Here is a 24,377-nt window from a genome sequence, read left to right as displayed (position 1 = left end):
TTAGCCAAGAAGAAAAAATTATCAGAGTGAGTGAGAATGCAGTGAGTGGTTAAGGACAGCATGAGTGGCTCATGGAGTAAGTGGGGTGGGATGTGGTGGTAGCTGAATAATAAACATGGTGAAACAGACAGGTGGAGTGGTATTTGTTATGTTTGATGAGACAGTACCATGAGCCATCTGGGGACTGTATCATTCAGATGGGATGCAATGGGGATAGTTGTGTTTTAGCAGCTAACCAATTTTTCTTGATAAAAAAATGGTGACATTGGTTATTAAAAAATAGTTGAGTACAGTAGTGACTTGCTGTGGTTGCCACCTCAGATATTTAAGCAGAGATTACCCTGACAGATGTAAATGCAGACTTCCTTTTACTTGGTACAACTTACTTGTATAGATATAGATATAGATATAGATATAGATATAGATATAGATATAGATATAGATATAGATAGATGGATCTACTTCACAGTGCCGAAATTTCATAATGTCGACTCCGATATGGCCGACACCATATGATCAACATTTGAAATGTCGACAATGGAAGTAGACCATAAAAAAGAAAGAAAAAACTTTCTTTACACTGTTAGCAGGAGGCATACACCCCCTTCACCCCCCCACACCCCCAGTAACTTTAACATACCAACTCCGAGATCGCACTACAGTGCAGGAATGGAAATCTTTCCATTCTGCACTGCACTGAGATGCCGGTTCCACATTTTCGACATTTCAAATGTTGATCATATGGTGTCAGCCATATGATTGTCGGCATTTTGAAATGTTGGCAATGTCAGGTAGACCCAGATAGATAGGTGTAAAGCATAGTGGATAAATAATTACTGGCAGACTAGGTAGGACAGGGAAAACTGAGGTTAAACTATTGATAGTAGAATATTTGTAAGATGGTAAAAATTGGGAAATTAGTTTTTAGGCACTCATGGTTTCCTGCTTGACTTGGCTTGTGTAATGCTTGGAGGGTAGGTTAGTCTAAAAAAGCCAGGGAATGAGTAGGGGCCAGCTAATTCAGCAAGTGAGCTTTCACACAGCGGAAAGGTGCTGGTAACTAACTTCATTCTTGTTTTTACAATATAGTCTGCCAGGAACATGGTGGATAGCTTTGAGTGTTCAGCTACAGAAATTGCTCAACTCAAAGTACAAGGAATAGTTAGATAAGATTTATCTACTGAAAGCAGTAGTGACTGCACAGAGAGATTCAAGAGAACCCTCTGCATCAGTGATCTCTGAAGTTGAATTGGAACATGGCAAGTTCCATATGAAGGATCCTGCAAAATTTTAGGTTTCAGAGATAATGCAAGGTGAGTAATTAATTAATGATATGGTCACTGATGAAATTTGTGAATAAGAGGGTGCACATGGAGGAGATGGCAGTGGGCCAGAATTATAAAAAAAGTTGGTAGCACACAAAAGAGAAACAGTCACTGGACCAGCACAGAGACCTCAATAGAGTTTACCACAGGAGAGTTGGAGCAGGTGCTTCTAGGAGAAGGGTTAAGCACAGGAGGCATTTCACAAAAAGGTGCTGAGAAGATATTTGGTACCTCATATGTAGTCATAGCTGAGATTCCCAGCATGCATCTCTCCATAATAGAAGCACGGTAGATACCAAAGGGAGAGTTTGTGGACCTACTCACTTTACTGAGCAGTCTCTAAGAGGAAGATGAGATAATGGACAAAAGTGGAGAGGGTAAATACATATAACTCAGGTAGACACAATTTGATTAGATGGATATGGAAAATTGGTTTCATGATCTATGCTGGGGTTTTAATGGAGTGTAACCTGTCCATGGCAGCAGGCCTATATGCTCACCATATGCAGATCATGAAATGAGGGTTAATCAATGAGGAAGCAGATGGAAAGACTATGATAAGAAGCTTAGAAAGAACAAGCATATGAACATATAAACCAGAGCTCCCACGTGACAAGTTGAATATGTCCCTTTCATGGAATATAAGAGTATGTTTGAGATATGCATTACACTGACTGTTGCTTCCCCACATGGTAGGTGTCATTCAGCAGTGTAGGATAATAGGGTGATAGCCTTAGAATGCAAAATGGGAGTTTTTTTTTAACTAGGGGTCAGAGTTCCTTCCTATTGCACGGGTACTTCCATGAATACTAGGCATCGGGGGGGGTGGCAGTACCCATTTAGTGCTTGCAGTACCATAGGGAGGATGAAATATACCAGAAGCAATGCCTACTCATTTTAAACAAATGTTCCACCATGTTTACAAGTGCAACCAGATAAGGAGTCAGGAAGATTGTTAGAAAGAGGTTTTACGGAAGAGTTTATAATTCCTTTTAAGGGTTATAAGGTGAGGTTCAAATAGGGCAATCTAAAATCAGCTACACAGTAGCCAGAGGGGATGAGGGAAAAGGTGAATAAGGAGGTGTGACTGGAGAGGTTTAGGGGCCTTTTCAGCAGTCCTCCACTTAATAATCTGAGGGTGCCCCAAGACAGCAGGAAAATGTAGTCTTACCTACTTTACTTTCCAGAATGGGCATCAGTTTACAATGCTGTGCTGGAAACTGACATGTCAGTATTCTCTGTGTCATCTGATATGGACTTCAGTTTGCTGATTACAGTAGAGATATATAAATAAATTATTGTAAATTACTAAATATCTAAATAAATAAATTCAGATAACTTTCATTTAGTATTTGGCTCTCATCATATGTACATGTAAAAGGGGGGATCGGTGGATGAACTGATGCATTTAGGTCAGTGTAGATCACAGGCACATAAAAGGTATGTCAGATCACAATGGTGCTGATATTCTGTTTACAGAAATTATGAGGTGGCTGGCAGAAGTTTGGATAACTGGCCATTTATATGTGTATTCTACAGGCAGAGAACTAGGCATGACAGGGGAACAAAGCTTTGGCTTGAAGGAGGAAGAGACCTAGGTCCAATGATTGGGAGGGACATTAATGGCACAGAGTCATCTGCTGGCAGCTATGAGAGAATGTGATGAAATATATTCCGAACCAAATGCTTTTGTGTTGTATGCAGAGAGGAATGAGGTTGCTAATCACTTGCTGTTATCTCTCAACAATAGGATAGGGCAGTGGTTGGAGCAAGTAAGGCAGAAATTACTAGGAATTAATACAGTGTGACCAGAGATCATTTGCAGGTAGATCTGCCTGGGGCCAGAAAACATCATAGTGGTTGAGACAGAAAAAAGCCTTGCAAACAAATTAATTAGGCAGTAGTTGGCAGCATAAAGAGGGGGACTGGTGCAACACACAAATATTAATATAAAAGCATCTGAGCTGTACAGGAAGCGCAGGGTTTACCTGTCAGAACTGGAAGTCCATCTATTTGCTAGTACCCTTAGTAAGAGTATTGAGGAAGTGTTGGAAGGATGTGTTTGTGGGGAAACATGACTTGTCAAGTTAGTTGACTTGTGGGGAACACAGACTTGGACAGCTTTTCTCTGTGTTTGCCAGTCACTGTAGGTGTTAGCAAACAAGCAGTAGACCAAGGCCTGGGGCCCCCATGTTGCAAATCCCTTTAAGCCATTGTTGATAGCTGAATGAGGTCAGGTGACTGTCAGTGGATGATTTGCAGATCTTCTACACTAAACTCTCAGTTAACTGGCACCCATGGGGAATGGTAGATGTCAGATAACTGAAATTTCCGGTTGCTTGAGAGTTACTATTAAAAATAGGCCTGACTAATACTGTACCCTATACTATTTGTTTGGTTTGACTTGTTCTCAGGTTGGGGAGAGAGAGGGAATTCATTCCTGTCTTCCTTTTTAAAACTTTAGAACTCTAAAAACGTAAGGTATGTTTCGCAGGAGGAAAACAGAAAGTACAATACATAAGAATTGTACTGTATTTCTTTGATTTTTTTTTTTTTTTTTGGCGGTTGCTTGAGAGTGCCAGTTGCTTGAGTTCTGTTAACTGAGAGTTTACCGTATCAGTACTGATTGAATGCTTTGTTATGACCTGCTTGTGGAATTTGATGGCCTAATATTTTTTGTGTCCCTTTCAAGTTCTATCCTTTGCATACATCTCGATTTCATGAGTTGGCAAGCATTTGGCATTGAGTTCTGAAAACTGGTCCTGGCTGATCTTCAATTTGTTTCTCTGGTAGGCATAATAAATGCATGCCTGTAACCATTTCTTCCAAAAAACTGTGTTGCGTGGCCAATCATTTGTGAGAATGAACATTTTCCTTCTGAGGAAATGAATGTTTCAACTGAGAAGTTACTGCTAGTTATCAAAAGCATAGCATTTACTCACACAGTATGAGTTGTAGGTGATGGTCAGTCATCCATAAAGCAAAAAAAAAAAACGGCTGACCACTTAAAATATATCATGGCTTGCTATTATTTATAGCCAACAAGTCCCCTGGGTGTTAGGCAATTGCACGGCTCCAATAAACCATATCCAACCACAAGATGAGCCAGCAAACTGTGATACTGTGCCAATGACCCTTTATTAAGTCATATAAGTAAAAAAATATTACAACAACAGAAAGAAACAGACCAGTTTCGGCTAATGGCATTACATAGCCTTCCTCAGTGTTAAAAACTCATCAAACCATTGTTCATTTTATAATGTCATTCACTAACCAATTAGCTTCTGATTGGTAATATTACAAGTGTTCATTCAATCCTGGTGGGAAAAGACCTCCCAATTTAATAATCCACTTTTTCTCCTTTGTATCCAAAATGGAATGCCATCCAGCTTTATATGATCTATTACCTACTATTTTATCTATAACAGTAAATTTAAATGTTGCTGCCAGGTGTTTTAACGAATGTTTGTATAATGCATTATTAGCCCTTCTGTTCCTAATGTCACTCATATGCTCCGTAACGTGCAATCTAAGGGGTCTGGAGGTCTGTCCCACAACAAATGCCGAGCAATTACATATGGCCAAGTATATCACCCAGTCACTACTGCAGTTTGCAAAAAATTAATGTCAAAAACAGTACCCAAATTCCTACTAGTAAACTGTTTGGTCTTCACAATATTCATGCAATGACAGCAGTGTCCACATGGTGCACAACCTGTCGAAATATCCCCTGTGATGGTTTTTTGTTTGGTTCCTATAGACTACCGTTCCAAGCTCCTTTTGTAAAAACTAAAACATGAGCCCATATTTTTGCCTATGCGAAATGAAAATTGACATCTCTCCCCAAGGATATTTGATAAAGTGTTGCCAGCTAACAAAATATTCCAGTGTCACTGTACACTGTTCATTAATAAATCTGTATTCCTCCCATATGTAGTGGTTAAACGTATTGGTAAATTGGTATGCTGTTTTTGCTTCTCCTTGTATTTGAGCAAATCATCCCTATTCAATTTTGATGCCCAGTTGCTTGCTGTCAGTATATGCCTCATTTTATAACCTCTATCCTGAAATCTATTTATAAGATCTTTTCCAAAGGTCTCATAAGTTGTATTATCTGAACAGATACATCTCATTTTGATAAATTGGGATTTTGGGATGTTTTTGGCTATGTGGGGTGAATGAAAGCTGGAGGCGTGGAGAAGGGAATTATATTGTGGGTATTTACAAAACACCTCAGTTCGTAAAGTGTGGTCTGAATTCCTAGTTACCAGAACATCTAAGTATATTATTTGGTCCACACTATAATTTGCTGTAGACCCCATTTATTTTCATTTAAATATCCCACAAATTCCAATAAATATTCCACATCTGATCTCCACACCATCCAGCAATCATCCAGGAACCTACGCCAGATGTCAATCTCATCCAAGTAGATGTTATGGGACCTGTCATAAATGAGATGTTCCTCCACATATGCCATAAAAAGGTCTGCATAAATGTGGGCAATAGATGCCCCCATAGTTATTCCTTTCACCTGCCAGTAGCACTGGTCCCCATAAAAGAAAACATTCTTGGTAAGGACATGCTCCATCAGACAAATCAGAAAGGTGTTAAATCCAAGTTGGTAGAGATTGGACTTGTATAACTAATATTCAATTGCTTCAATGCCAGCCTGATGAGGAATGTTACTATATAATGCACTAACATTGAGTGTACAAAGGATCCATCCCTCCTCTAATTGTACATCAGAAATTATGTACAAAACTTCCAGACCCCTTAGATTGTGCCTTATGGAGCATATGAGTGACATTAGGAACAGGAGGGCTAATAATGCATTATACAAACATTCATTAAAACACTCGGCAGCAACATTTAAATTTACTATTATAGATAAAATAGTGGATAACATATCCTATAAAGCTGGATGGCATCCCATTTTAGATGCAAAGGAGAAAAAGTGGATTATTAAATTGGGAAGGCTTTTCCTACCAGGATTGAATGAACACTTGTAATATGACCAATCAGAAGCTAATTGGTTAGTGAATGACATTATAAAATGAACAATGGTTTGATGAGTTTTTAACACTGAGGCAGGCTATGTAATATCATTAGCCAAAACCAGTCTGTTTCTTTCTGTTGTTCTAATATTTTGTTACTTATATAACTTAATAAAGGGACATTGGCACAGTATCACAGTTTGCTGGCTCATCTTGTGGTTTGCTATTATTTATGCCTGACAAATGCCTTCTGGTTATAAGCTTTCTTTATTGCTCTTTTTTTTTTTTTTTCATCCAGACAGCTAACCTGGATATATGGGAGTCCCTGTTCTTGGTACCTTTCCAAGCACTTAGTCTTCAGTGCCTATGCAACAACTGGTTTAGAAACTGTCTGCAAATTGTATTACTTTTGTTAGTACTGAAAAGGAATTGCCTGGATTCTGCTGCTAACATAAGATCTACACTTTGAGTGACTTGCAGGCTTCTGGCCAGCAGACATCATGAGAAAATATCTTCAGTAACCCTTCTCCTGCTCTCTGGCTTAATATGATATTATTTGTATAGCAAGTCACCTGAACTCTTTGTTGCCCAAACAGTACTGGGTATTTGCAGCTCTTGATACCTAAACACATACACATTAGCTGTAGTTGTTTCAGAGTCCAGAAGTGTTTATGAGAAAATTATGTTTCAAACATTGGTAATATCTCATAAACTAAAAGAAATGTATTAAGATAAAATAAAAGATAAGAAAAAATAAAAAAACATAAAACAAATGCATAAAACTAGATACCTCAGATTTACTGTGCCACTGATTTTTAAATGTGATGTTTTCTGTTTCATTCTCTGAATATATGCAATACATCTGCAATATAACACTCTAGACTAACAATGGACTTCAGAAACATGCTTATTATAAACACTGTTGGCTTACAGCAGGCAAAGCTTGTAGTATGATATGGCCCAAGGTTTATTATAAATTAGCTAGCTGAAAATCCACAGCTAATTCCATTGGTAATTAAAAAACTGTGCAAGAAAAACAAAGAGCCCATGCTGAAAGAAGAAATCTCACAATTATTGCATGGATGAGCCTTAGCCTTTGCACATCATGTACTACATTGTGAAACTATGGTAGGAGTGCAAACCACATTAAAGGGCCTCCTGCAGTATCGTAATGTGTTCTGTAACCATAAAAAGAGATAGAAACTGGCATATACTACAGATGAAAAAGGAGTCTGAAAGCTGGTATTCATTTACTGCGATTTATGTCTTGGTGATGTCTTATTTAGTGTGGGTAATTTCTTTTTGTGTCTTCACAGGTGAGTTTTTATCAGGTTTCTAAACAAAGGCTATACCACTGACATATGTAGATTATGATTCAGGCTGTGGGCTTAGCCTGGGGACACAGTGTCAGTGCTGGTCATGAACAATATGGCTTCATCATCCCCACCTCCAAACTAATGGGCACAGATTCTATGCCTGTAAAACTCACTTCAGACATACAATAGGACACACAAAGGTAGGATACTGTAGATTGACTTACATGGAAATGAATGCCTTCCCCTGTAGGGACTACCCCTTTTGTTACCACAAGATCCATTGATTACATGGATGGCAAGGGTGGTTATCATGCCAGTGGCTGTTCATGCAGTGGGTGCCACATAACACCCAAGCTAGCTGTATCAATTGCTGTGACCCATTGTATGGCCATAGCTATAATACAAGGACATGGTGACAACGCTACAGTCCTTGCTGAGTTGGTAGGTATTTTATGTGTTGTTCATGATAACTTCTAGGAATACAAGAGCATATATGCAACATCCCAGACATGTGATGCAGGGAGTTTGCATGAAGGAGCTGTATCTATGCATACAGTCATCATAGCAAACACATTTTCCATGGCCAGCCTACCTCCATTTCTTATGGTGAGATTTACCATAGCAAGGGTTGGCTACAGTCAGGAACATGTAGTGGCATCACATCAGTACCTTCATTCAAATTTGAAAGAAGTACCTTATGATGTGGACATCAGCATGGATGTGGTGCTATTCTGAGGTGATTCATTGCAGGGGGCAGTACTCATGGTCACATATTACTCAGTCCAATCAGCATAGTCTGGATAGTGCCTGTGAGCCTTACAGGTCAGAGCACTCCAGTCTACAGGGTATACATGGTCTGTGAATGCTTATCCTGTGAGGGGCTGGGGCCTGTCTTTTAGAGCCCACCACAGTACTTCAGCATATGTTACAAACGAGTCCCATCACCATACAATCAGGCTTCTACAAGGTCCGGCTCCAATTCACACACACACACACACACACACACACACACACACACACACACACACACACACACACACACACACACACACACAAAACTGTACTTAGCTATGTGGCCCTTCCCACCTGCAGATATGATAACTGTGTCCTGCCCTCTGTACTCTGTTACTTAGGTAGACTATGTCTGATGAACAATGTAGTCAATCTATGCATATAGTAGCACTGCATGAGGGACAATTTGCATGCATCACTTTTTCTTTTCTGTCCACTACTTTAGTCTAGTCCATTGTTATGAACAAGCCAGTCCCTTATACCAAGTGCTTTGCACACTGCCACTTCCTTTGCCTGGCATAGTACTCCCCCATAGCAGACCATTCCACATGCTGCTCATCAGAACATTCCTCTGCTACCAAGTCTAGGAATTCAACCACCTGAATTTGTCCACCCCGATGCACGTGTTTGCATATAATGATTTTATTTAACATTGGATATACTGAAAATTGCCTGCTACATGTGCCAGGGTCATACTGCAGGTATTTGGTTTTCTGATACATGTCACTAACCAAGGCTCCAGGGCATGTCCTTAATTGGCAGTAAGATTCCGCTTTGTAAAACATTACCACACAAGTTCCATGTGACATGTGGGAGTCATTTATACTGTTAGGATAGCATGCAGACACATTGTGCATTATTCCCTGTACATTACATAGTAACTGGCAGCTGACAGAGTAGAATGTCTTATGGTCAATATACCTTTGCCTGTTTCCCCTAGGTGGGGCCTCAATTGCAATGTGCACTTAATCTTTGACTCCCCAGCATCTCAAAAAAATAAACTAAGTCATAAAATGTCCTCATGGTGTTGGCTATCTCTTCTGTGGCATGAGAAAATGACAGATGTTGCTTCACATACTGTAGCATGACATTCAGAAGCTGGAGTATCCTTCTAGTAGATGCTTGATGCACCCCTCTGATTGCTTAAAGATCCAGTAACTAGTATTCTCAAAGCTACACATATCTTGTTATCCACAGAGTTAGAGACTCTGTGCATCTAATGGGCCTGAATGTGATGGTACCACACTTTGAACATCTCCCTCATGGTGATTCTATCTACACAGCAGCAGTCTACAATTTAAGTGGTGTGGAAGGAATTCAATGTCAGATGTGGGAGGACAACACAGTGCCACCCAGGTTGATGATATGCAACACTGTGACTACCAGTTAAGAATAAACTCTGTAGTGTATAAAGTTGCATATATTAATAGTGTGGTGGCTAACCTAACTAAGCCTCCTGTAACATCTGGATTTTACTGAAGTCACTGATTATAGAGGTAGCACCTCTCTTTGCAGTATACATAGGTGTAGCTGGGGATGTTGAAGGGGGCATTTGCACCTTATAATATGTGTCAAGGGGCATAATCAGCAGATGCCGATCAGGAGGCAGTGCAGTACATCATTCAGAAATGACAGCTGATTCTGCATTTGCATTCAGGGTTAAAGCTCTTCAGCATTCTATGAACTGTACTTAGACTTCCACTTGTATTACTTGAAGGAGAGGAACTTTTTTATTTCCACCTGACGGTGAAATTTTATTCTTTTTTTTTTTTTTTTTTTTTGTGGATTTCAGATCTGGTAGCTGCAGAGAGTAACATAATACCTAGATATGACTTTGGCAGTATAGACCATATAGATATATATATATATATATATATATATATATATATATATATATATATATATATAAATGTCTCTGAATCACGCCTCTATGTTGATTGCTCTCATTTGCATTTGTTAGTATCTCATTTAAATAATGTTGCTCATTAAAACTAAAGTGGCTTCCACTGATGTCAGCAACCTACATACTTAATAAAAACAGAAACATTAATGCCAAGAGAACAAGTACTTTCATCCTTCAATAAAAGTAGACTTTATCTAATTAAAAACTTACATTCAGGGCAGCCAAGTTATACCCTTCTTAGTAACATTGTATTCTGATTGTTACACGTTAGGTAGAAGTGACCTCTGCCTGGTTTATAAGCAACATCTGATCATGTTCCATGGGAAGTCTATCTCAGGAATACACCACTAGAGGACCTAACATATTGACAGAGTAGGTAATATCAAAAACAAATTTAAAAACACAAAAAAAGACATTCATTAGACAAAGCCTTTCAAAATTTTGGAATACTATTTCTCTTACAGTCAGAACAAGTCCTTCATTAACCTTCTCCAAAATTAATCATGATATATATATGAGAAGTAGAAATTTTCATGCAGAGGGTTAAAGCAGTAAAGCTTTTTGAAAGCCAGGTGTAATAAACCTTACAATCTAACTTACAATGCTGTGAAACTGCAACTTAAACAAGGGATATTCAGTTTGAATAAACCATGTCCGAGACCTCAAAGTATGTGGTACAGCTGTGACCAGATGATGAAAACAACCTGACACAGTGGCAATTCTAGGATCTGTCACAAAACACTAATAGAAAAGGACAATGAAAAAACCCAGCTATGCAGTCCTATATTTTAAAACAAGGAAGATGTACTTGGACTATGGAAAATTATACTCCTGCTTGTTAGGCCAACCACCCATCGCTGGGGCTTTTAATAAACCTGTGTCAGCTTGCGAGAGAAGAAACATCAGAGACTGAAATAAGAAATAAGTAAGTGGCAATGGGAAATGATAGGAGGAGGGGTAAAGAAGAAATTGAGAAGGGGATGAGAAACGGGGGAAAGATGTTCCTCCATGCCACTTAATTTGAACTATTCTTTCTACTAGTTCTTTTAAACTTCTACTAAGGAAGTTCATATTTTATTTGTATGCTTGAAAGATACCAAACTTTGTGCACCAAAAATGGGTTTTGTTTCTCTTCTTTCTATTTGCAACTGTAGCTTTCTAATTAATGCTATACTCGGTATAGTTTAACTTTGTCTTTTGTGTGATTAGTTTGTATTTCCCTACCTGATCCAGGTCATGGCTGAACAAAGTCCTTGGATCAGCACATTTACCCAGTTAGCTAACACTAAATATATATATATATATATATACACAAAACCATAACAATGTCAGTAACTGCTACACAAAATAATAGGAGTTTGAATAAACCAAAGAGTGGTACTACGTGATGGTCTCAAGGATATGCTGATATACCACTCGGAACTTGCCCAGGGGAAAACAGGGCATCATCAGGATGTAATAAATAAGTAAGGAAGTGTTGGCCACTACGGTGAAAAGTGATGAGTAGCTGAATGAACTTTTTTGAGCAACTAAAATAGAAAAATACATAAACATAAACAAAAATAATAATAAAAATGACTCAAAGTAGATATCCTAACTATTAACAGTTTTATTCAGATTAAGATATACAATTCACCTATGATGCATTATATAATAAAATAAAAATGACCTCATCGAAGGGCAACCAATCAGAAGGTGCATTTGAGTGTGAGCAAAATTACACTCAAACATTTAAATCAGAAACAAAATGGTTTACCTTAATGACCAGCTCCATTCTCTTTAGATGGACTAACCTTTCCTCATTATATGGGAATAAAAGCTCATCCCATCATCCAAGAGATGCTTTGAGTATCTCTTATTGATTAAGTGGAAAATAACATCTAGTGATAGTGTATTGATATCCCCTATACTGTGCCATCTGAAAACTGCATACTACTCTACCTTTTTGAAAAATATGATGCATTACTGCAACATCTATTACTGAAAAACTAGGCACGCATACTATCTCTAAGAATCAGAAAGGGCTACTAGCAATATTAAACCCTAACTTGAATGTTTTACCACTAGCAGTAGCTCTTTCTGATTCATTGACTGTCTTACCTCTGTGGTTCTACACAATCCATAGAATCACCACAGTGGTCTGTCCTCCTAGTTTACTGCAAATGCTAATCAGGCATTCTGAAGGAGGTAAATAAAGCAAAAAATCCACCAAGGAGTCAAGCAGCAAATTGACCAACTCCAGAAAGGAAGCTAAATAATGAAAAAACAATGGTATTTTATTATTCCACAGAGAAGCAGTATTTAAGAACAACTGCAGTGGTGGTGCTGCAGTAGCGTTGTCACCTCACAGTTAGACGTTGCCCGTTTGATTCTCAGTTAGAGCGTCTTCTGTGTGTCGACATGCATGAATGGGTGTTCCTTCATTGAAGGCTGTGCGTTAGGCCCAGCAAGCCAGCACGTAAAAATCTACTGCCAATCATTAGCGGACCGGAGTTCCACTGTGGCGACCCCTAACCGGGAAAAGCCGAAAGACACAAACAAATTAAATACAGTGCTAGTTGTCTGATAAATACAAAAGCAGACTTCTGCAGAACTGAAAACTGCACTGCCTGGGACTCATATTTAAATAAAAAGCAGTCCAACTGAATAATTAGATAACTAATAGTTAAGACAGATTTAAAGGAATAGTCAAAGTACAGATTTAAAATACATATTATAAAGACCACGAAGAAGGCAGGAGTGTGGCACTGAATTAAGAGAGATATCGACAGTTAACATGCTACCCTGACCCCATGTAGCAAATGGGGAAAAAGGGGGCTGATGATGATGAGCATCATCATACAAAAGATATCCATGATAAAAACTAGTGAACACATAAATAGACTATATATTAAAATACTTGAATATTGGAAACATTAAAAACAAGTAAATGACTTCTAGTGAGTGTTGCAACCTAGCAAGACTAGATGAAATATTAAAAAGCAGTATGTTGAAAATATGTGTGTGTGTGTGTGTGTGTGTGTGTGTGTGTGTGTGTGTGTGTGTGTGTGTGTGTGTGTGTGTGTGTGTGTGTGTATATATATATATATATATATATATATATATATATATATATATATATATATATGTATATGTATGTATGTGTGTGTGTGTGTGTGTGTGTGTGTGTAAAAAAAAATGCCTAAAATCATGTTTTATAAATGAATAGCTTTTTGTTTCTGGAGTTGGTCAAGTAGCGGCTAGACTCCTTGGTGGCTGTTTTGCTTTATTTACAAGTTGCTTGTGTCTGGAAGTCCACCGTTCCTGGTTCTTTGCATTCTGAAGGTGGACCATATGATAATTAGCCATGTGATCTCCCCCAGAAATGTGTGTGGTAAGTTATTTACACAGGCAAGTGATTCATAGAATTGTGCAGCTGCATAAATCAACACCACCATTTGCATTAAACAAAATGACCAAAAGTTCACATCCACCCATTACTTTCATTGGGATAGACTATTTTAGAGGTAAGTGCAGGGGAGTTTACTGGGCAGGTAGTCATGGTATTGTATGAGTGTACAAGTGTGTGTTTGTGTGTGTGTGTGTGTGTGTGTGTGTGTGCGTGCGCATGTGTATGTGGCAGTCTGTATGTATGTATGAATGTATACATTATATTTGATCATTAAGAGTTTCAGAAATAAACCTGTTTCCTGAGCAACTATTTGCATGGTCTGACATTAATGTATTTAAATGATATGCATCAATTTGAAAGTTTACTGAAAAATTTTTAGTATCAAGTGAGGGTATTTGCCATTAATATTAAAAGTTTTACTTACAAGGATTTTGTCTGTGTTTGTTTCTTATTAGTGTATGTTCATCAGTTAGTTTGTGCAACTTTTCATGACAATTCAACCAGCGTGTATGCATAATTACACCATGATGCAGAAAGAAATGCATCTTTGATGAAAATGGATAGCTTTAAGAAATATGTACATTGAGGTGAAGATAAAACTGTATCATTAAATAAGTTTAATAATTGTATTTTAATTAACAAAAACAATTGTTTTACTGATGTCAGTTTGCATAAGCCTTGCAAAATGTTCTTTGAATTTCCAAGTGGGTAAAAAATAGCTCCAGCAACAATATAAAGCACTAAAACTCTTGTGGTAAGATCCTAAATGCAAGTTGCTTCTATAAAGTTATGATGTTCTATTTAATTTTCTGACTGAATGTTCTTTGATGTGCTTTTAGTTGCAGTGTAATAAATGTCATCTTTAACTGGGTATGAAATTAACAGTAAATACACATAGACACAATTTCTTAAAAAAATACATTTTGTGGGGAAACCCCAACCATAAAGATAATATGCATTTCAATGAAACTACTGAAAATGTATTACTAGAAAACGTGTTTCAAAATGTGCAGTAGTATCAAATAGATATGCATTAACACTTACCGGATTAGTGACAGACAGGTGTCGATCATAACTGATAACAGCAATGTTAAAAACTGAAGCTGCACATACTGTGTAGTCTATTACCATACAGAACTTGCAAAGTGTTTTTCCAAACATCCAAGTTCCATATAGAGTATGGGGTATGTTAAAAGGAATGGAGACTACACCTAGAAAGAAATAAAAATTAATTACTAAATGTATTTATGACTCCAGCTAAGAATACATATCTGAACAGTCTATCTTATCTTAAACAGATAGGGATAAGGACTCCATCCGTTATTCAAATCAGGCCTGTTTTGAGATGGCTTTCTGAGATGGATAAACAACAACAGACTCTCCTCTTGGACTGAGTTAGTGAATAAACCCCCAGATTTACTAAACTTCCTTGCAGGACTAGCTTAGCCCTGCATGGAAACACCCATTTAGGAGCAGGACGGCAGTGCACCATGCATATTAATAAGGCACGCTGTCCGAGCTCCTAGGCTTACACAGAGGGTATACGAGTGCAGGGGGCATGTCTGAGAGCAGAACTCTCAGAATAAACATGCCCCTGCAATGTAGAAAAGCAGAAAGTGGTAAGAAATGAGCAAGACAGCTCATAGGTGTCTGCAAGTCCCCACCAACAGTCCCCCAGGTGTAGAACACCAACAGTGCATATAAATTAAATGAAGAAACCCTTTTATTTATTTTTTTTTATCCGAGTACAGCTAACTCTAGGTGCGCAGGTGTGCCTATCACTTAGCTATGGTTAAAGCAGCTTAAAAGGCTGAAGAGGATAAAACGGAAGATATATGCAAATGAAGCAGCACAGCAATAGTGCAGTGGGCAGAGTATTTGCCTAACAAGCAGGCATTCCCAGTTCGAGTCCCACTGCAGCGCAGTCTATTTTACATGGCAACAGATGTTATAACCAATATTTTTGTTGCAAAACCCACTAAATAACATATATTTATGAACTAGAGTACTGCAGGAAATGCACATGTGAAGTGTCAGTGTCATAATGAATAAGGCATTAATAAGCACAAATAAGCAGTAGTAAGCATATGTAAGCACTAGTAAGCATGTTTAAGTGTGTTTGCACAGGGGTAAGCAATGCCTACACAGGTTAAGCAATTTAGAAGCTAATTGAGTATAAGAAACTGTAACTGGAAGTTAGCAGTGCTTACCACCATGCAAACCCGCACAAACCCACTTATAACTGCTTTAAAGTGCCTTAATCACTCTGTATCCAATGGCCCATGTTCTGCCCAGCAACAAAATAAACTCAAGACCCACAGTAGTTAACCACTAAGCCATCATAGCAGTACATAAGATTGAGGTTTCAACAAACAAATCCTCACCATAGGAAAAACAAACTAAACATGTGAAAGGAATCAATGTACAGTGTGATGTTGTATAACCTGCTACATAACAACATACATATATGACCTGGAGTACTGCAGTAAGGCCAGATGTGAGGTGTTATTGTAATAAAGTGTTGAAGTCCTCAGGACGCCATACAGTGTACGTACAGATGAATCACTGATACCAGACACATATATAACATCTAACGAATAACAAATCAATGCCAAAAGGAAAATATAATGCAAAATAAATCTTAAGCAACGCTAAGCATTGCACAGCTCAGCTTTGTTGGTGTAAGCAGTGTGTAGGCTGGCCAACTCAATCTGCCCAGTGGTATACTCCTTTAAGTAATGCCAACATTAGGTAAGCAGGTGTGCCCATAGCTTAGCCTTTTTAAAACCATCCAATCACGGGAAAGTGTGGGAAATTGGATGTATTTAAACCCCACAAGCGTGAATACTTCCCATAACTGGTTGCAGCTCCCTACTGTAGGCAGAATGACTGGAGTTGGGGAAGGCACTCAATTTAGAGTGCAGCGCTGGGGCACCCTGGAGTCCAGATTCATAGTATGGCTCTTCGTAAAACACCATGAGCAGGGACTACTGCAGGGACAGTACCAGGGCTCTCAGTATAAAGTGGAGGCCTGGGGCAGTCTCGCCCGTGACCTCACCAGTGCTACTGGTATCCCCTGGACTGGTGAGCAAGTCAGGCATCACCATGCTGACCTGAGGCAGTGGAGGGTGGATCTCTTGGAGGAGTGGATCCAAGAATCAAGGCAGATGGCCGATGCTCCAGCACTAAGTACTCAATTGTACTACGAAGATAATGATTGCCTAGTTTGTGTATACTATGGATAGGTAATGGATAAATATCACTGTATTTCTCTGACAGCTGCAGATGAGCGGGCTGTGAACCAGCAAGCCTATGCTGCTAGGCTGCAAAGGCTGCGTCGTGAGGCAGGTCAGTAATAATCTTGCATGTACTGTCATAACAAAAAATATAACAGTTCTAGAAAGTGTTGTACCAGTATAAAATGTATTGTGTATGGGATGTACTGAATAAACTAGACAATACGGCAGGAATACTGTCATATAGGTTGTGTGTAAATAAAGGTGTAATATCTTGTGAATAAAAGTATAACCCCTGGAGTGCTTGTGTACATTCTGCTGTCATATGTTGTTGTAGTGAGGCATTCTATAAATAGTACTTTTGTATTAAGCAGTGTTATCCACACTGTTGAATGGAGATAAAATGTGTAGGAAATTCAGTATAACAATGTTGGAAGTCCCAAGAGGTCAGTCATATTGTCAGCTGAGAGAGACTTATGTACCATTCATCAATTTTGGTTCTAGGCATATTTTCAAATTAACAGGAATGTGGAGGATGTATATACATCCAGAGGTTATATGATTTGAGTTTATGAGATTATAGGTTCTTGTATATAACATATAGGATTTGGATAGCCTGAACCAATATTGTGATATAAGTGGGAATGTATGTTCATGACACATTTTGAGGCTTATTATTATATATGAAAAAAAAAATATATAAGTTGTTCATATATATAAATTGTCTTGATAAGTTTTTCTGATCATTATTCAGGTCCCTGAAATATTTTGGTTATGATATATTCCCTTTTTATAATATTATTTTGATGATATTTATGATTGTTAATGTATCTTACATGTTTATTATGTTGAAGTATATTATTATGTGGGAAAAGTGCCGTTTTTGTTCCAATACATTTGGTTATTGCATAAGACTATGTATCCCTTTAAATATGGAGTATATAATGGTTGTCCACCAGGGGTCGGGTTTCCTGACTTGTATAGAATTGCATTGATAAAGGCCATGATATGGCCGAAACCGGTAGATTCCTTTGAATCAATGGAATCTTTTTGCCAATAAAGTTGGTTCGACAGAACTGTACGTGCTGGCTCATTCCTTTTTTTAGAATGCCTATGGATTTTTTGGAGCCGTGCACGTTGTCCGGCGTGCGCGTACCTTGGTGTGGAACTGAGAGAGACTTAGACAGAAAACACTGGAATACTTCACACCAATTCCCTTATAGCGCAGTGTACTGTGATGTCAACTGTAATATTTTTATCACACACAGCAGGGGGTTGGATCCTGGGAGTGGTAGTAATTTGTATGCATAATCATACCCCACAACTGTACAGAGTTTGTGAGAATGTTCAGATAGAAAGCTGTATGCATAATTAGACCCAACAACAGTACAGAATTTTCTAGAATGTTCAGATAGTAAGCTGCAAACATAATCATAACCATCAACTGTACAGACTGTGGCAGAATGTTCAGGTAGTAAGCCGTATGCATAGTCATACTCCTCAACTGTTCTGATCCAGCATGTCCAAATAAATGACTCAAATCTGCTGCCCGGTAAACTGTTCTCCGGACAAATCAGTGTGATGACCCAAGAAATGTAGGCAGCTTTTACTGACATATAACTGATAGTCAGACCTGTACATAGTCAGAGAATGTATATGAAAACAAACCTGTCATTGTAGCATCTCACCCAAAGTGTATGACAGCTATTCTCAAAATATGTCACATTAACACCTGCATCGTGTCAAGCCATGACCAGAGTGTGTGCAATAACAGATTGTCAGGTATGTGTATAGCATCAGCATGGAATCTGGGAGTATGTGTAGAATTTTTCAGATAGTGTTAACAAAGATTTTCTCCACAGCTATAACAGGTAAGAAGTGTAGACTGTAGGGCATGGAATCTGGGAGTATGTGTAGAAATTGTTAGGTAGTGTTAACAATGATTTTCTCAACAGCTATACCAGGTAAGAGGTGTAGACTGTAAGTACAACACAGTTCACTTATATACTTGCCTACAAGCATGGAATCTGGGAGTATGTGTAGAAACCGTCAGGTAGTGTTAACAATGATTTTCTCAACAGCTATAACAGGTAAGAGGTGTAGACTATATGTAATTCACAATCCACAAATATACTAATCTACAAACATACCATTGTACAAAGTAAGGACATTGGGTAGTGTAATAATACATGTAAGGGACAGATCACTGCAGTGACTAAGAAAGTTGTGAAAACTACAGGGATCTATTAGTTGTTAACTGACCTCTCTCTCTCACCCCCACCATATGTGCTACAATACCCTAATTACACACCACAATAGGTACATGTACACTCCAAACATTTGTTGGGACATATGTCCTATTGGTTTATAAATATTCACATTTGGTTCTATGCATGTACCATGTTAAAATGCTCCCATATTGGTGGCCCGTTGCCATCAATGAAACCTGCATGCTGTTGTAATGGCCACTGTTGTCCCATATATGCATGTGTTCTGCTTGCTTTGCAACTGTTGTAAATCTGGTGTCTTAGGTTAATGGGAATACCTATGCATGCTGTCATAACTAATCCTGAATGCTGTTGACTATTACTAACCGATATCTTTCTTAAAACTGCCACACCATAATTCGTATGGGAAGGCCGGTCCCAGCGGATCCACCTGTCCCACCTCAGCTGGCCACGGCACTGGGCACCAGCACTTCTAGGGCCCAGCCTGGGACCTCCTGCTCCATTGGCCGTGCACCACCTTCAGGTGGAACCACAGCAGAGGATGGGGCTCGGCCCTCCCTGGGAGCAGGGGCGGAGAGGTACCTGTCACCCACCATCAGGTCCGGGCCATGGTGTGTAGCAACAAGGAGATTCAAGACAAGCTATGCCAGCTTGAGGGCCGTGTGGTGCAATTAGAGGCCGAGCCTGCCCCTCCTACGCAGCCCCCAGCACAGCCACCTTTGGGGCCATGAAGGTTCAGTGGTGACTGCCCATGGGTGGGGACCTCGGTTCCACTGTTTCCATTTGGGGGATCATGTGCTTGCGTCTTCCAAATACCCCTCCCCATCCAAGGTGTTTATCCCCACATGTGTCATATGCTGCCCCTGTATGTGTCTTGTTTGTCTTGTCTGTTAACCTACCCAACCTACCTCACCAAATATACCTACTACCCCTCCCCAACATCCCACTCTCACCTGAAAAAAAGGGCAATCTGTTCCAAAACAATATCTCGCCCCATACATAGCTGTCCATTTTGCCCAATTGTCCACTGGACACGTGTAATCTGGTCTAATTGGCATCAAACTTATTATTTTTGTCCTCACCCCCACCCTGGGGTTTGAGTGTCCAAATCTACCTCCAAATTCAGTGTATATGCACAGCTGTTGCTGTAGAAGAAATGGGCAGCTATGGACCTTTCCTACACCCTTCCTGCACATCCCTGGCTATTTACCTTAATGTCTTTCCCTCTTTGTGCCCCTTTTTTACCACTTTCCTATCAACCCTTTTTTCTTTTCTTTCAAAGAAATTAGCACGGGGTAAGCGGGAGTAAGCACTTTTAAGCAGCAGTAAGTGTGTTTAAGCCTGTTTGCATGGGGGTAAGCAATGCCTACATAGGTTAAGTAATTTAGAAGGTAACTGAGTTAAGAAACTGCAACCGGAAGTTAGCAGTGCTTACCTCTGCGCAAACCTGCTTACAACTGCTTTAAAGTGCCTTAATCACTCTGTATCCAACGGCCTGTGTTCTGCCCAGCAACAAAATAAACATCCTCTGCAAGGCTCGAACCCATGACCCTACCCACCACAGACCACAGACAAAGTGATTTACCACTAAGCCATGCCAGATATACATAAATCTGATGTTTTCAGAAACAGAACATCCAGCCCAGTCATGCAACAGTACAGAGAATGTATACCAACATCTAGATGTGTGTGTGTGTGTGTGTGTGTGTGTGTGTGTGTGTGTGTGTGTGTGTGTGTGTGTGTGTGTGTGTAAATATAGTAATATCTAAACAGATACTACATATCTATATATGTATGTATAATATACACATATATATATATATATATATATATATATATATATATATATATATTTCTAAAACTATATATATATATATATATATATATATATATATATAAATATATATAAATATATATGAACATATATGCATGCAAATGCCTCCATCAACATATATGTATGCACCTATATGTCTACATATATACAGCAAGTTACATATATGTACGCAGATATATATGTATGTAGGTATATATGGACATAGTTATATGTATGTAAGCAGATATATAAATCTATATAGGTATATATATGGCCATACATCTGTAGATAGCAATGGTAGATTAACAAAAACAAATATGCCCACATGCACCGTTAATGGGGTTGAGATGCCCCAAACAATATACTTCATGTACGAATCGGCATACCCCCCCACAGCCAAACACATTCACGCTGTAATACACTACCAATTGTTACAGATCCCTTAAGCAGGATGTGACATGACATGGGCACAAGATGTTAACAGTACTACAACCCACCTGTATGATGTCAGTCTGGTATTGGTAACATATCATGCAGTACAGTCTGGCTCCCATAGGACATGTAAAATGTGGAAGCTATCAATATCCCCAGGATACATATACACAGACACATATATGCAGATACAGATATACATATCTTTATATATATATATATATATATATATATATATATATATATATATATATGTGACTACACATACACATGCAGAGATATGTACATTAAGATACATATGTAGAAGGTGCACACAATATGGAACAGCCACTATGCCTACATTTCACACCTGAACAACTGGACACTGTATGGGCAACCCTTACAAATTACAGTCATTGCCTGCAACATATACCCACAGAGAGGTCATAGAAAAAACACCACACACAGGTTTGCAGAAATGGAAAACCTTTATTTGTGTACTATTACAGTTTTATATGCCATGTCATATAGCGTTTCAATTGTGAAACAGTTATACCAATACAGTAGTCTGGAAAGGTACACAATTGTTGCTGTCCAGGCCAAGGCCTTCAAATTGTACAATAGTAAAGACTGACTGGGCCACAGGATACCAAACAATCAACAGTATGTAATGCAGGTGTATAATTCAGCAGCCTCTGTCTACACTCTGTACAAAATCACTAGGTGGTAAAAACTTCAGTTGACCAAATGGGATGTAACTGTTACAAAAAAGGTATGACTGATATCATCACAAGCACAATGACAAACAGAACAGTCTGCATGGTAGGAGGCAGTAGGCCTGCATTAACCCAATTTATGTGAGTAATGTAAATATATAAGTGAAGTATATGGTACTGTACATCCAAATACCTTGAGGCAGCTCACCACTGATACCCCCCACATTTTGTAACAGCCTAGGTCATTTATGGTGCATCCCCCCTTGACTCAGTAATACAGGGCCATATACCACTGTTACATACACTGGCCTCTGGAGTGCATAAGGGCACCTATGTATTGTGTAGGTGAATCCCACACATATATGGCCCCAGCCCCACTGTATGTGTGGGAGATACAACAGCAGTAGACTTGATGGTAGCAATGGCAGTGTGATATACACACAGCCCACTACAGAACAACCCCTGACAGCATGTAATATGTGCAAAGCATGGTATGTAGGTGGAGGACAGAGGCTGGAACACAAGCCTATATGTGGAAAATGTTGCCAGACACTAAGCAAGTTGCTGGTGTTACAGGATAGTCTGCAACATACCCTTAGCCAGGGAATTGAGGTTAGAAACATAAATGGATGTAGCCATGTACTGATAGCACTCAACACACACACTGCCACTGAAATATCTGACACAGAACCTGTGTGGTGGACAGACAAAACATGATAGGCACACCTCTGGTCACCAAGAGGATAAGCCCACAGTTGGGAGCTATGCAGACAGACTGCATTCCAAGGTAAACTAGTATATATACACACACACCCTGTAACACCAGTATTATACAAAGCATAAGACAACTCTACTCACACTCTGTCTGTAGTTCTGGAACCTCCTACAAATATGTAGCTGGCCTGAGTGTGCCTGTCCCCTGGAAGAGGTATTGCTACCTGCTGTCTGTAACAATGATGCCCACACACAGGAAGGATGACCATCACACAGGAAAGGTAAAGGGACTATGCCCACATGATGTAGGGATTTATAGTAGGTAGTTGCCATGACAGTGGTAATTGAAAGTACTACACAGCAAGCTGCATGCATTTAGCAAGTTTAGGAAACTGATTGGTGCAGATGCAATCACCTGATCAAGTGTATCACCTACTAAAGCCAGGCTGCAATCTACCCTAAGTAGCTCAATCCATTCACTGGAGAGAGAGGGGGAGAGAGGGAGAGAGAGAGAGAGAGAGAGAGAGAGAGAGAGAGAGAGAGAGAGAGAGAGAGAGAGAGAGAGAGAGAGAGAGAGAGAGAGAGAGAGAGAGAGAGATGAGAGAGAGAGAGAGAGAGAGAGAGAGAGAGAGAGAGAGAGAGAGAGAGGGAGAGAGAAAGAGAGAGAGAGAGAGAGAGAGAATGAAAAACAAAACATACAGCTCATCAAACTAACAGCTGAAAACACAGGCATTTAGGCAGCTGCCATTCATAAATACATCATTTCCACAACAGGTAAGTGAAGTATATATACATGTATTAGAATGTAGTACCTAGTCCATCATAATGTGATAGATGATGTGGAATGAGTTATATGTGCCATCAGGTGTTGTTGTAATGATGTTCAACTGAGCAACTGCTATGGACAGTAGTGTTTGTCCCTGTGGGTAGTGGACCATAGCTGTTAACTGTGCAGGTCAGCACTGACAGACAAGATGTAAGCCATCATAGTGTGTGTTGTGTAATGGGAATTTTGTATATGACGTGGCCAATAGCTGGTGGTGGAAGTAATGCAATTATGATGGACATGTGGAAGCCACATACCACCACTGGCAGGATACTCAGGTAAATTTGTAATGTAGCATGCTGGCATGCCATAGGTGTGTAATAGGGTTACCTCCAAACAGGTCCCATATATACCCCACTAATGTCAGGCCATGTCCATATGTGGCACCTGTCTGTGTTGTAGCAAAGCAGAACAGTGCAGCTCTGCAGGAAGGTGTTGTGAAATTGTGGAGCTGATGTCTGAATGTACCCACATATAGGTATGCATAGGTGTACATATGTCACGCATATAATATATAAGGATAAATGTATATCAGCATGTATGTCCAGAAATACACATATACCCGTGTGATGACATATATATGTGCACATATATATGAATTCACATCTATCTACACATATATAGGGATATACCTATATGCACGTCTACATATGTACAAAGACACACACACACACATATGTATGTAAAGACATGCCCCCTATATCACTAC

General features: G+C 39.2%; 1 protein-coding gene across 1 annotated transcript in view; it reads right to left on the bottom strand.

Annotated features, from left to right (window-relative positions):
• LOC122797035 (histamine H3 receptor-like) overlaps nucleotides 1–24,377 on the bottom strand; it is a 214,212-nt gene that overhangs the window by 81,638 nt on the left and 108,197 nt on the right. Inside the window, exon 2 of the mRNA XM_044065807.1 lies at nucleotides 14,769–14,935. Coding sequence (XP_043921742.1) covers nucleotides 14,769–14,935 — 167 coding nt within the window. The remainder of the gene's footprint in view (nucleotides 1–14,768; nucleotides 14,936–24,377) is intronic.

This window comes from Protopterus annectens, chromosome 3.part0, assembly GCF_019279795.1.
Source record: "Protopterus annectens isolate FY-2018-M chromosome 3.part0, PAN1.0, whole genome shotgun sequence".
NCBI classification, from domain to species: Eukaryota; Metazoa; Chordata; order Ceratodontiformes; family Protopteridae; genus Protopterus; species Protopterus annectens.
This window is presented reverse-complemented; position numbering and strand designations above follow the sequence as displayed.